General features: G+C 38.1%; 2 protein-coding genes across 2 annotated transcripts; both read left to right on the top strand.

Annotated features, from left to right (window-relative positions):
* The first annotated feature begins 5916 nt into the window (after positions 1-5916).
* Positions 5917-8846, top strand: LOC148702958 (uncharacterized). Its single transcript, XM_089923524.1, has 4 exons — positions 5917-7604; positions 7684-7983; positions 8058-8163; positions 8250-8846. The coding sequence occupies exons 1-4, from the start codon at positions 6049-6051 to the stop codon at positions 8799-8801; spliced, it is 2514 nt and encodes an 837-aa protein (XP_089779650.1). The 5' UTR covers positions 5917-6048; the 3' UTR covers positions 8802-8846.
* A 647-nt stretch (positions 8847-9493) lies between these two features.
* On the top strand, positions 9494-11461 carry LOC120107619 (uncharacterized). Its single transcript, XM_089923576.1, has 6 exons — positions 9494-9723; positions 9817-10061; positions 10179-10382; positions 10461-10755; positions 10842-11171; positions 11275-11461. Exons 4-6 carry the CDS (start codon positions 10654-10656, stop codon positions 11455-11457), a joined length of 615 nt encoding a protein of 204 aa, XP_089779702.1. The 5' UTR covers positions 9494-9723; positions 9817-10061; positions 10179-10382; positions 10461-10653; the 3' UTR covers positions 11458-11461.
* Positions 11462-13075: the final 1614 nt, after the last annotated feature.

Here is a 13075-nt window from a genome sequence, read left to right as displayed (position 1 = left end):
AGGTCTCTGAAAGTTTGGCTTGTAACTCGGCTTTCCGATGTGGTCAATCTTGCTTGTAGACCTATTCAACCCTGCTCGTAATGGCCAAAGTAGTCTGCATCAAATATGAAGATCCTTCTAGATTATTTGTTGCCACTCATCATGTGCAATGCATGCATGGTCCAGCAGTCACTCGAAACCCTAGTTGGGCTAATCAAGTAGACTAGGCCCTGATTGGGCCATCTTAATTATGATGATTATACATCTAACTGCCTGGATCACATGCACGTGCCAGTTGCTACCTAGGTAATTACTAAGCTGGATATTTATTGTTGAGATTCTTCCCTATTAGCTTAAGCTAAAGAATTGAAGTTAACCTACTTAACATTGTAAGATCGTGACTATTAGATGTAGTCCATATACCCATACTATTGATCAGCAGAATCAAAGCTCCCCTGCTTTGTATTTGATTATTTTCATTCATATCTCAAGTGTTGTTGGTCCCTCCTCTCATCAGATGTGTGAGCATCACTGAGCTAGGCTAAGGGCCGTCATGGGTTGAAGTTTGGTCAGATGGCCTATTTAGGGGCAACCGAAGTTTCAAGGTTAGGACTTAGGATCGAGTATGAGATATGGATCCAGACTAGGTTTCAAGTCTCTAAACTAGGACATGGGTGAGGGTACAGAGGTGCATGCAAGGCTACACAATTAGTTAGGCGGACCAGGAAAAAGCTGCCAAGCTACCGAATATTTATGTCACATGATATAGACTACAGTGATGTGCTACCTCTGGAATCTGGATTGCTTGTGTAGCACGCATATGGCTCGGCGACGGTAATTGGCTGGATTTAGAGGGCACCAGCGGTGTGGTTGAGTGTCACCTCTTGCTCTGGAATATTTGAGTCAGGGTTGGTGGAGACGTCGTTTTCCAGGCCAAGCATGTTTATAGAGAGGCCAATAAAGCTGTGGATTGGGTAGCCTCGTGTGTGGCTGACCACTCTAGGGGCCCTATAGGTTGGTAAAAGGAAGTTATATAGAGCGTTCCGTGACTTGTTATCTTTTGTTTTTTCTGGGTATATTCATACTAGAATCACACTAGAAATATATGAGTCATCAGTTGTAGCCAAAAAAAAAAAACCTTCTCATGTTATTTTTTTCACATTCGAACATTGTGGCCTATGGGCTTGGGAGCAGGCCATGGATGCTGTAACTCCAATTCCATCAGTGTACAGGCAGCAGAATAGATCACAAAACTTACAGCTGCAGTTGGAATTGAATGTCCTAAAGTTGGACCTCCGGATGAGAATTTTATCCTGCTGAACTAAATTATATCTAAATATCAGGCTGTAAAGCTAACTATGGTAAATTATGCAAAGTAATCTACATGAAGTACTTTTATTACTTAGGCATCCTGACTTAACTTTCATACAAGAAAATGAGCAAGGATTTAGGGAATACTTTTCAGCCTGGCAATTATATTGCGATGGTCCAGTAATCTTACGGACTTATCAAGCTATCAAATCTTGTGAACATGAAGCATTGAATAATGAAGGAGGTGTGGGGGTTCCTTCTCTTGAAAAATGAGGCGTGATGGTTTTGGCTAAGCATATTTCTTTGAATCTCAATAAGTTGGTCATAATTGTGATGCAATGGACACCTAATGCATCAATGCAGCACGCAGAGCACGAACCATTGGATGTTTATTCTCTCCATTAGTCGTTAGTCCTTTAACAATGATCGACTTGATAGCGCTTTTAATTCATCATCATAAAATCCCCTAAAGGGATTGACAGTTGCAGGCGTATCCGTTTGAACATGGAAACCAGACACACTCAAGCAGCAAACATCATTCTCAGGTATTGATCATTAAAATTAATTTTTCAACCAGAGACTATTAAAAGTCTCTTTTTTTTTTTTTTGCTAAAATAAATAATTCATATAATTCTAGTACAAACATATCCAACAAAATTAAAAAACAACAAATTTCGGAGCGCTCTAGACAGCTTCCTCTCTCCGACCCTAGGGTACCTCTAAAGTGGTTGGCTACGTACGAGGTCATCCAGTCTACAGCTCCGTTGGCCTCTCTATAGACGTGCTTGGCCTGAAAATCCACATCGCCGCTAATCGTAGCATGAATGTCTCGAAGCAAGGGGTGGCACCCACCCATATTGCGGGCACCTCTCAGGATCCACACTACAACAAAAATAGTTTTTGCCGACTCTATATTGCCGACGCTAGATAAAAGCGTCGGCTAAAATTTTTCTCCCCACAGTAACCGCCGACGCTTCTAGGAAGCGTCGGCAAAAAAACATCTACCGACGCTTATAAGCGCCGGCTTAACGGAAAATACGACGACGCTTATAGAAGCGTCGGCAAAAAAACATCTACCGACGCTTATAAGCGTCGGCTTAACGGAAAAATACGACGACGCTTATAAGCGTCGTCGGAGTTTACCCCTCCCACAACAAAACCCAATCGACCTTCTCCCTCCGCAGCCCTAAATTCCTAGCTAGCTCACGCCGACCGACTCCCAGCTCCCTCCTCAACCCTTTTCACCGATCTCAGCCATTCCCTCCGCCGAGCGACCCCAAATCGCGTTCCTCCGCCGCATCTCCTTCCCCTCTTCCCCCTCTCCGTTGGCCTCCTCTCCGTGGACATCTTCCACCTCCTCCGCTGCAGAGCACTCACGCGGCGTTTGAAGTTTGGAGCCGGCAAGGACGGGGACAAGGCCGGGTTTGGGATCTTCTTCTCTTGCTTCGATCTTTAAATTTTGGATGTTTTGGATTTTCTTTTGTTTTTATAATCGGATTGTTTAGGGATTTTGTTCTAGTTTCTCTGTTTCATGTATTTATAATCTGGTCATTAAATTCATTTATCCGTTATAGGAGGAGTTTGTAAGATTCTACTCTCCTGGAAAGGGGCGATCCTCGCTACCGTACGAGTCTTTGCTCAGGTGAGTTCAACTGCTAACCCAAGCTTCCTCCTGTAATAATCCCCATATTCGTTTGAGGATAGTGCGGAATAAGCTGGTATTATCCTCCTTTTTAATATATATGCCGTCACAAAAAAAGCATCAGTAGTTTCATTTCTGACACTTTCTAAAGTGTCACAAAAACATCCATACCAGTAATGATTTTTTGTTGTTTTTATATTTGATACCTAGATTGTTTTTATGGCTTGGAAATGGTCGAACTAATGGTGTTCCTCTCTATCAGCTTATAAGTCAGAAATGATTTCCTAATTGAGGGTGATCTTGCATTGTTCAGATATGTAAATGTTGGTTTGCTCACCAATATTCTATGCATTTTATCTGGCTCTGAGTGTAAGACATGCATTATCTCCAATAGGCAAAAGTATTCATGCAGACATTATAAGATGATATCGTAACTCATAAAGCTCTGTGGTTATTGGTAAATTAACCTAAGAACTTTAACTGTGTTGGTTGGAAGTGACCCATACACAGCTTCTCACTTTTTAAGTCACCACTTAGAGATCCGTAATTTGAGCGGTGTGATTCCAACACTTTTGTACTTTAAAGAGGATGAATGTGCCTCTTTAGAAGCCTTCCAAACTGGACTCCTAGGTCTGCACATTGAACTGCCTGATCTAATCTAAAATTTGTTTGGGCTTTGTCTTGACCCAAGCCCCAGCTTGTTCTTGTCAGATATCCTCATATCTCAAGCAGAAGTCAGTTTGCTCCATGTATTGGGTTGGGCAGGCTACCTTTAGATTCTGGACACCATCCCAATAGCTACAGTTATTATCCTTTTGGTGTATGGACTTACCATGACGGTATGATAATAAGGTGCAAAGAATAGATATTGGAGTAATTTGTTTCTAACTAGGGTTTATAAGAAGACTCCTGTGCGGACTTAGATTGGTGGGTGACAGAGATGCTGGTGTCTGGAAGTTTTGTTGGGGAATTGTATTAGGTCTTATAACATTTGCATGGATCAGTGATTCTTAACATTGTCTACACTTCTTCACTTAGTTTAAAGTTTCTACGGCAGGATCATCTTATGGATCATTTTAGCAATAGAGTGTTATACGTAACGTGGATGTAATGAGAAAATGCTTAAATGATCCAATTGTTTGCATAAGTCAGAAATTTTCATGAGGATTTTCTAGAGATTTTAGTGTTTTGTTTCTATTTAATGATTAATGATTCATAGATTTAGTTCTAGGAAGTCTGGAAGGTATTCTTATGACTTTTTCCTATAAAGCTAGTTGATGTCTAACTTCTTGTACATCAAGAAGGAATTTGTTGTATCAAAAAAACGTCCAGGAGGTTGCATTTTCAGTTGGAGTTATTCTAGTTAAGGGAACTGTCTTTTTTATCTTTTTTTTAATGCTTCCATGTATGAGCATATTTAATGGAAACTTTGAAGGTGTGAACTTATGTGAAAAATGTGAGGTGTAGAAAATTTTGCTTGGGGCACGATGTTTCTTGTATGAGTTCTTTTCTCTGTAATTCCTTTCCTTTATATGCTGTTGATATTCAGGATATTGATACTGACAAAAGCTGATAATCTTTTTTTACAATTCACAAATTATTGCTGTTTTCACCGACCATCTTAGTGGATTCTCTCTTGCCCTTCTTGTCTATAGCCCTTCTTGAGCTTTCTTGCCAGAACCTTCTGACTTGGGCGCTGTACCCACTCCATCAATTTGCTCTTTCTCTTGTTATAATCCTGGATCACAGGATTTCACATGCTCTTATTCATTTTATACTATTATTATTAATTTTTATGCCTTGTTATGCTCTAATATAATGATTGTCCAGTGAAATTGACACTGTTACTTTAGGTTGAATCTGATTGATTAATCAAAACAATGTTTTACTAAATTTTCCTACTGTCTCATTTTCCTGCATTATGCAACTGTCAAATTGGTCATTTTAAACTTGGCAGGACATGTATTTCTTCTGACTGTTTAAATTTGGGAAAGTTATCAAAGGAAGACTTGCTCTCTTATCAGGTACTTGAGAACTCGTTTTCCTCTGTCCCTTTTTTAATCTCCAGACAATATCAGTTAATGTAGGCTATGCAATCATTGAATTAATTGATTAAGGGCTATTTGTTTAACTTAATTTTGCTTGAGTCAGTGTACGCATGTATATTTTTGACTGTATCATTTACCTTGTTTTTTCTTAGAATGGACAAAAGTTGGATGAATAAGCCGAGATACAGTGACGAATATTTGAATGGAGTTCAGAATTTCATTAAATTTGCTTTTCAGAAATCTAATATGAATGGGAAGATTTTATGTCCATGTCGAAAATGTGTAAATGCTTCTTCTCTTGCTCCAAAAACTGTTGAAGAACATTTAGTGTGGAATGGTTTTACAAGAGGTTATACTGAATGGGTATTTCATGGAGAGTTGATATTGTCATCTCCATGTAACCAACCCTCGTATATAGAAGACACCTCTAGTTTTGCATCCAGTAATACAGAAAAAAATCCTGTAGGAGAAGATGATATAAGGGGCTTAGTCAGAGATGCTCTTGGACATAGTATTAGAAATTTAACAGATATTAGTGGAGGACAAGAAGCAACTGAAATAGGTGATGAGCGTACAGCAACTGATTTTATGCATGTTGAAGAACATATACACTCTGATGATGACACAGCTCGGTATCATATCTTGCTGAAATCTTGTGATGAAGAACTATATCCGGGTTGTAAGAATTTTACAAAGATTTCTTTTCTTGTGCTTTTGTTCCATTTGAAGTATTTGAATGGGTGGTCTAGCAAGTCTTTTACTATGCTTCTCCAATTATTAAATGATGCATTTCCGGAAGGCGTTACTTTGCCATCATCTTCTTATGAAGCCAAAAAATTAGTAAAAGAATTGGTTCTTGGATACGAGAAGATACACAGTTGTCCGAATGACTGTATTTTATTCCGTGGTGGAAATATTAACGAAGAGTCATGCCAAATATGTGGATCTTCACGATGGGAGAAATCTAAAGATGAGCATGATTTTTTGAATGAAGTGGATGCTGCACAGACTAAGAAAAGACCGGCTAAAGTGTTGAGATATTTTTCTCTCATACCTAGATTGAAAAGAATGTATGCATCATCGAAGACGGCTTCCTCTATGAGATGGCATGACGAAGGCCGTACAAAAGATAGAATGTTACGACACCCAGCAGATAGTTTAGCATGGAAAGCATTTGATGATAGGCATCACGAATTTGCTTCTGATGCTCGCAGTGTCAGACTGGGTTTGGCTACTGATGGGTTTAATCCCTTTCGAACTATGAGTTCTACATACAGCACTTGGCCGGTTGTTTTGGTTCCATATAATTTACCACCATGGATGTGTATGAAACAGTCTTCACTCATTTTGTCAATGGTTATTCCAGGTGATAAGGGCCCAGGTAATGATATTGATGTTTTTTTGCAGCCTTTAATAGAGGAATTGAAACAGTTATGGGAGGGTATTGATGCATTTGATGCTTTTACTGGTCAAACATTCAAATTGCGTGCAGCTCTTATATGGACTATTAATGATTTTCCTGCATATGCTAATTTATCCGGTTGGAGCACTAAGGGGCGTATTGCATGTCCTTCTTGTGGAGATTCAACCCATTCATATTGGTTAAAAAATGGAGGAAAGTTCTGTTATATGGGCCATCGTCGATGGTTAGAACCAAACCATCCATTTCGATTTCAGAATGATTTGTTTGATAGTACCACAGAGTTGCGTTCTGCCCCTATTCCACCAACTGGTACCGAAGTTCTTAGACAAATGCATGGCACAAATTACATACCTGGTAAGGTCTCCAAATGTCTAAAGAAGAGGGGAAGGGAGGATGTTGGTAGCTCATTAAATGAAGGGTTAATATCAGAGATTTTAGAGGATGCTAACTTTTTTGAGAATGATGACAATGCATATGGACAGGAAAATGATGATGACACATTGGTTGCTTCTACACAGAAACAGTTATTGAAAAAAAGGAGTATTTTTTTTGATTTACCTTATTGGGAGTATAATCTTCTTCGACATAATCTTGATGTCATGCACATAGAAAAGAATGTTTGTGATAACTTGATTGGAACATTGTTAAATCTTGATGGAAAGACCAAAGACAACTTGAAAGCGCGTCTTGATTTGAAAGATATGGGCATACGACAAGAGCTTCATCCGAAAGAACTTGATAATGATAAATTTTTTATACCTCCTGCATGTTACACAATGTCTACTCAAAATAAGGATCTTTTCCTAATGGTTCTGAAAAATATGAAGGTTCCTGATGGGTATGCATCGAATATTTCACGGTGCGTAAATCTTAAAGAGCGAAGACTTTCAAATCTTAAAAGTCACGATTGTCATATTTTGATGCAAGATATACTTCCATTGGCTTTAAGATCGTCAACGCCGAATCAAGTTCTTGTAATTGTTTCTCAGTTGTCATCATTTTTTAAAGCATTGTGTTCAAAAGTTCGTGATCCTAGGGTGCTTGATCAATTGGAGTCTAATGTTGCCCTTACATTATGCCATATGGAAAAGATCTTTCCTCCTGGATTTTTTACTATTATGGTTCATCTACTTATTCACTTAGCGGCGGAAGCTAAACTTGGTGGACCGGTTCAATACCGATGGATGTATCCTATTGAGAGGTGATTTTGCTAAACTCTAATGTCTATATTTCTAAATCATATCGGTGTTGATATTGATCTTAAAAATTTCTCGTTGAAGGTTTCTGATGCGCCTAAAGGATTATGTACGCAATCGAGCCTATCCCGAGGGCTCGATTGCTGAAGGATATATTGCTGAGGAGTGTTTGACATTTTGCTCGAGATATCTCGAAGGTGTTGAAACTGCTCTCAATCGACCTCCAAGGAATTTTGATATTGTAGAGAATGCAGGAATTTACAAGTTCTCATCTGCGGGAAGAGTTTTGGGGACAGTTAAAAGTGTTGTTCTTGACCAAAAATCATTAGCACAAGCACATCGCTATGTGTTACTTCACAGTGATATAATATCCGAGTATCGCAGGTTAGTATGATTGTAATCTTCTTATCTGTCATATCAGATATAAATGCTTAGCTAAAGAGTTTATGATCGTGCAGAGAATTTTTAGTAACTCAGCGAAGCATCAACAATAACATTCGTCCTACCCCAAGGATTGAGCAAAGATGGTTGGTTGAGTTATTTCCTGAATGGCTATTCAAACAGGTTAGACATTTAATACATTAGGTATTTTCATAATTTTTTAATACATTGTCATTGAATAATTAATCATTGCTTCTATAATTTTTTAGGTGCCCACGATGATGGAGGAAAATTGTTCCGATGAATTAATAGTCATTGCTCGAGGTCCGAACAATATTGTTAATAGATATGATGGGTTCATTATAAATGGTTTTAAATTTCATACTAAAGAACGTGAGAAATTTAGAAAAACCCAAAACAGTGGTGTTATGGTTGATGCGGAGGGAAAAACTTATTACGGTGCACTGAAAGATATTTATGAGCTGGATTATTATGGAAACTTTAAGGTAGTACTATTTCGATGTGATTGGGTGGATATAAACTCATCTAGAGGTTTGAGACAAGACATAAATGGTTTCACACTTGTAAATTTTTCAAAGTTGATACATACCGGTGTGCTATTGAAAGATGACCCATTCATTTTTTCATCTCAAGCTCGACAAGTGTTTTTTGTACAAGACTCAAAAGATAAAGATTGGTCTGTTGTCATTAAGACTAAACCTAGGGACTTGTATGATATAGGAAAAGGGTTGGAAGAGGAGGATAATGAGACTTATACTCAGTGTATGCCTTTTAATATTATGCCGACTGATGGACAATGAAAGAGTATAGTTTCGTAATGGTAAGAAAAATTTACTAGTCTGTTTCTATGTTACCGATACTGACTTTTCTACTAGTAGCGTATGAATATTATGTTGTCATTCCCTTAGCTTTGCAGTATGTTATTTTGGATTCTCTCCTTTCATAATTACAAGAATATTATGTTGTCATGTGTAATGAATGATCTTTGCAAGAGGATAGTTCCTTTTTCAGGCAGGTGATGCCATCGGATATTAGTTCATAAATGACTAGTGAGAGCAAATGGGAATGACAACCCTTTATTTTTGTTATGTGAATTCCTTTGCTGGTAAGCTCTTAAAAATTTTCTTTTCAGTCTCAAGGGGCTGCCTTGTACCAGATCACACTAAAAGGGTTGAACATGCAATTGCGCACCCCTGGATACTTGTTTATGACTACACAAGTTCCTATTGGAGGGTTAAATATGTCCGAGTACTATGGATCTATTACCGATCACATTATTGCTCCCAAATTAAAATATGCTGATACATTTTGTTTATCCTTTTTCAGCAGGAGACATTAGAGAATTTTAAGAACATTATCCTATTATCTTCACCACAGGTATCGTTTCTTTCTCCATTAATAATAATGGCTTCTTCATTCTCAGATAGTTTTAGTTTCCAGTGAGAGATATGGGATGATTATGCTGTTAACGTACTCTTGCAGGCATGCCATAATACACAGAAATATTATGGCATAATACACAGAAATATTCTTGCTTAGGTAACAAAATGCACCGAGGAAAACGATTCAGAGATGTGGAGTTCCAGCAGTCTCAGGTGGGATCTTCTTCTGCTCAGTCCATGCGATCCCAGCAGCCCCAGCAGCACGAGTCCGAGTCTCAGCATGAGTTCCAGTCTCAGCAACATCCAGGCCAGGAGGTTATGGATGACTTGCATATCCAAGGTAATTTGATTTAAAGTGCATATGTTAAGTTCATTTACAATCTAATTATTTTAATTAATTTGCCTCCAATGTTTTAATTATTATTTTTTATAGATGAACAAGTGAGAGTGAGGTTGACACGGGGTTCCTCTCGAGCACGGGATGTGTGGCAGCTTCGTGAGGATGAGAAGATGGTCGTCGAATGCAACGAACTAGGGCAGCCCATCATGAGGGCTGGAAGCGTTTTATCAAGTTTCTTAGGATCAGTTGCGCATAGGGGTCAGTTGTGTCCGCTCAACTATCATAAGTGGAATGATATGCTTCCTTCTTATAAAGTTGAGCTTCTTAAATTTGTACAGGTAAAGAATTGAATTTAATATTGTTAATTTGATAGCTACTGTATGTTAATTTGCTTACTATTATAAATTTAATTTTTTGATTTAATATTATTATAACATTCTTTTGTTTTGGTGTAGAAAAAGTTTGTGCTCCCTCCAGAGAGCCATGATTGGGTGCTAAAGTCCCTTAACCGCAAATGAAAAGAATATAAGTCGAAGTTGAAGGCCGACTGGAAGCGCGAGGGTATGACAGAGGAGGAGGTTGCTCGTGTTTGTCCTCCTGATGTATACCATCATCAGTGGAGGGAGCTTGTTCACTATTGGTTTTCCGAGAGAGGACAGGTTGTGTATTCTCTCTTAATACCTTATATAATGTTTAATATATTTAATATATTATAATGTTTAATTTTTTCGTGGTAGACATATTCTGACATTGGTCGAGCCGCACGAGCATCTCAAACAATTCCTCACACTTCAGGCTCGAAGAGTTATGCGAGGCTCAGAGCTGAATTCGTAAGTTTTTTTGAAACTTTTTGAAACTCTTGTATCATATAGCATGTATCATGATATAGTTCTATAAGATGAAACTCTTCCAATATACTTTTTGTTGTAGATGGAAGATCATGGGAGGAAACCTGGTGAGGTGGAGTTCTATAAGATGACTCACACCCACCGAGATGGCAGCTTTGTCCGAGAGAAGTCGAGAGATATAGTTGTATGTATTTATTAATAATTTCTGCAATGATTTTTTATATATATTAATTTTTCAAAAATTAATTTGATTGTTTTTGAGAGATATAGGACAGAGCTACATCCCTTATTTCAGAGCGTATCGGAGAGTCATCTTCAATCGGCAACACCAGAGGTGTCGAAGCTCAGGTGTTTACCGAGTTGATGGGCTCGGAGCGTTATGGACGAGTGAGGGGTTATGGCGTTGGAGTTACCCCCACTCAGTTGTCTGCAGTGGGTAGATATACTCAAGATGTTAGACAGAGTAGTAGCACTGCAAAGGTTAATGATCTGAAGGCAGAGATAAAAGAGTTGAAGCAGAGCCACCAGACAGAGATGCAATCTTTGAGGGCTCAGATTAATCAGATTACATCTTTGTTGCATCAGTTTGTCCCTCCTCAGGTAAATTACTACATCTACTTGAACATTTTGCATAAGTATCATATTTTTCTTAAAGAGTGTAATAATTTTCGTATTCTTAACTGCTTTAGTTTTTTTATTACAGGTTCCTGATAGTTCATCTGCACGTAGGATGGTGATGCTAGCGACCCCTGAAGCATTTATTTTGGAGTTTATATGTATTTTTTTATGCTTTTTGAAGTACATTGTTTTGTACTTCCTAAATGCTGTCTTGTTGCTCTTCTCTTCTAACAATGGAATTTTGACTCATCAAACAATGGAATTTTGACTCATCACGTATGTAGCTCATCCTCCCCATCTTCTTAGTTAATGTGTATGTTAAAACTTTAATCGGACACTTAGTTTACCATACGAGTTAGTGACATATTCTCAGGTAATGATGTATCTTAGTAAAGTTTAATTCTGGAAAATTATTGTGGATGAACTTTAACCAGTAGTATAAAGTATCACATGATACATGTTCATAACAATGGATTACTGTTTGGCCTAACTACTAGGTTATTTTGGCTTTTGTTTATATCCTATTTCTGCTGGTTCTGTAGTTTTATCTTTAATCTGGCTTTGGGTGTGTTCAAGGACCAGGTAGTTGCTTTGTTATTAGGTTGTTTATTCAAAGTTTAGTCTTCTGTCATTAATGGTATGAGTCGTGTTTTTCTTCCTGCTATAGCATGTGCTTCATTGTTCCCGAGGTATGCATCAGATTTTGGCTTGGTTGTGGCAAATGGGAGTTATGCAATCACTGCTAGTCACTGTGTCCAATGCAGTTGCGGACCAGGAAATCTCAAGTAATCAATTGCTCCATCACCATCACCAGTGCAATCACAACCTTGTGGACCAGGAAATCTCAAGTAATCTTCAGTGGCTGGTACTTTCACACTTCCTGGTGGATCTCCTGCCAATGGTCCTTCTGGGAGTATGTCGGAGGCTCCTACCGTTAAACCCTTGAAGCACATTCTAGTAGTTTTTATTTTTTGTCAGGTTCACAACTTCCTTCTGTAAATGGTGATGCAATTTTTTGATCGAATGTGTACTGAACTGTTGAGTTTCATTCTAGCTGGATTGACTCTCTTCCTGTTGGGCTTGTTTGTTGTATTTGACCTTTATTATTAGACTTCGTTTGCATGAGCTGATCAGGAAATCATTAACATGCTTATGCTGTAATCCTTGTGCTAATGAATAGTTATGATACCAAGGCCGGGAGGAGCCAGGAACCATTTTGTCCAGGGGAGTTGTCAAAATGCATCATTCCAGAAGACAAGAACTACTTTTTGCAAAAGGGAGAACAAACCCATAAACAGGGATTCCATGAAATTTTAAAAATTATTTTTAAAAAAAAATAATATTCTAACGACGCTTTAAAGCGTCACTAAAATTTCGACCAGAAATCAATTAGCGACGCTTTAAAGCGTCGCTAAAATTTCGACCAGAAGTCAATTAGCGACGCTTTAAAGCGTCGCTAAAATTTCGACCATGTCACGCCCCGAATTCGGATCATGACACGGCCGTGCTATTGCAAACCTTTACCCGCAATAACACGCAGCCACTTCAAAACTTCAAATCAATTATGAACAATTATATTCTTAAATGTTATCAACTATTTCATCAATAAAAGATTGATTACAAAGCATCTAAAAATAGCAACATTTAATGTTTCATTTTCTTTTCCCCATAACCCTGAAGCATGTCACGCTCCTTGTTCCTAGCATCTCCTATTCATCTGTAAGAACATAAATAAATGGATATGAGCTATAAAGCTCAGTAAGTAACAATGCATAATCTTATCAGATCAAGCATAATATTTTTCATACTAATGCATTATTTTAAGAAACTAACGATTGTAATAAAGAAAGCATTTTCTATAATCAAACCAGATGTAAACCTTTTGT

The sequence above is a fragment of the Phoenix dactylifera genome, chromosome 5 (genome assembly GCF_051530095.1).
Source record: "Phoenix dactylifera cultivar Ajwa chromosome 5, Ajwa_hap1_PhDact_Kaust_v1.1, whole genome shotgun sequence".
Taxonomy (NCBI): domain Eukaryota; kingdom Viridiplantae; phylum Streptophyta; class Magnoliopsida; order Arecales; family Arecaceae; genus Phoenix; species Phoenix dactylifera.
Note: the sequence above shows the minus strand (reverse complement) of the source record. Positions and strands in the feature narration are given on the sequence as shown.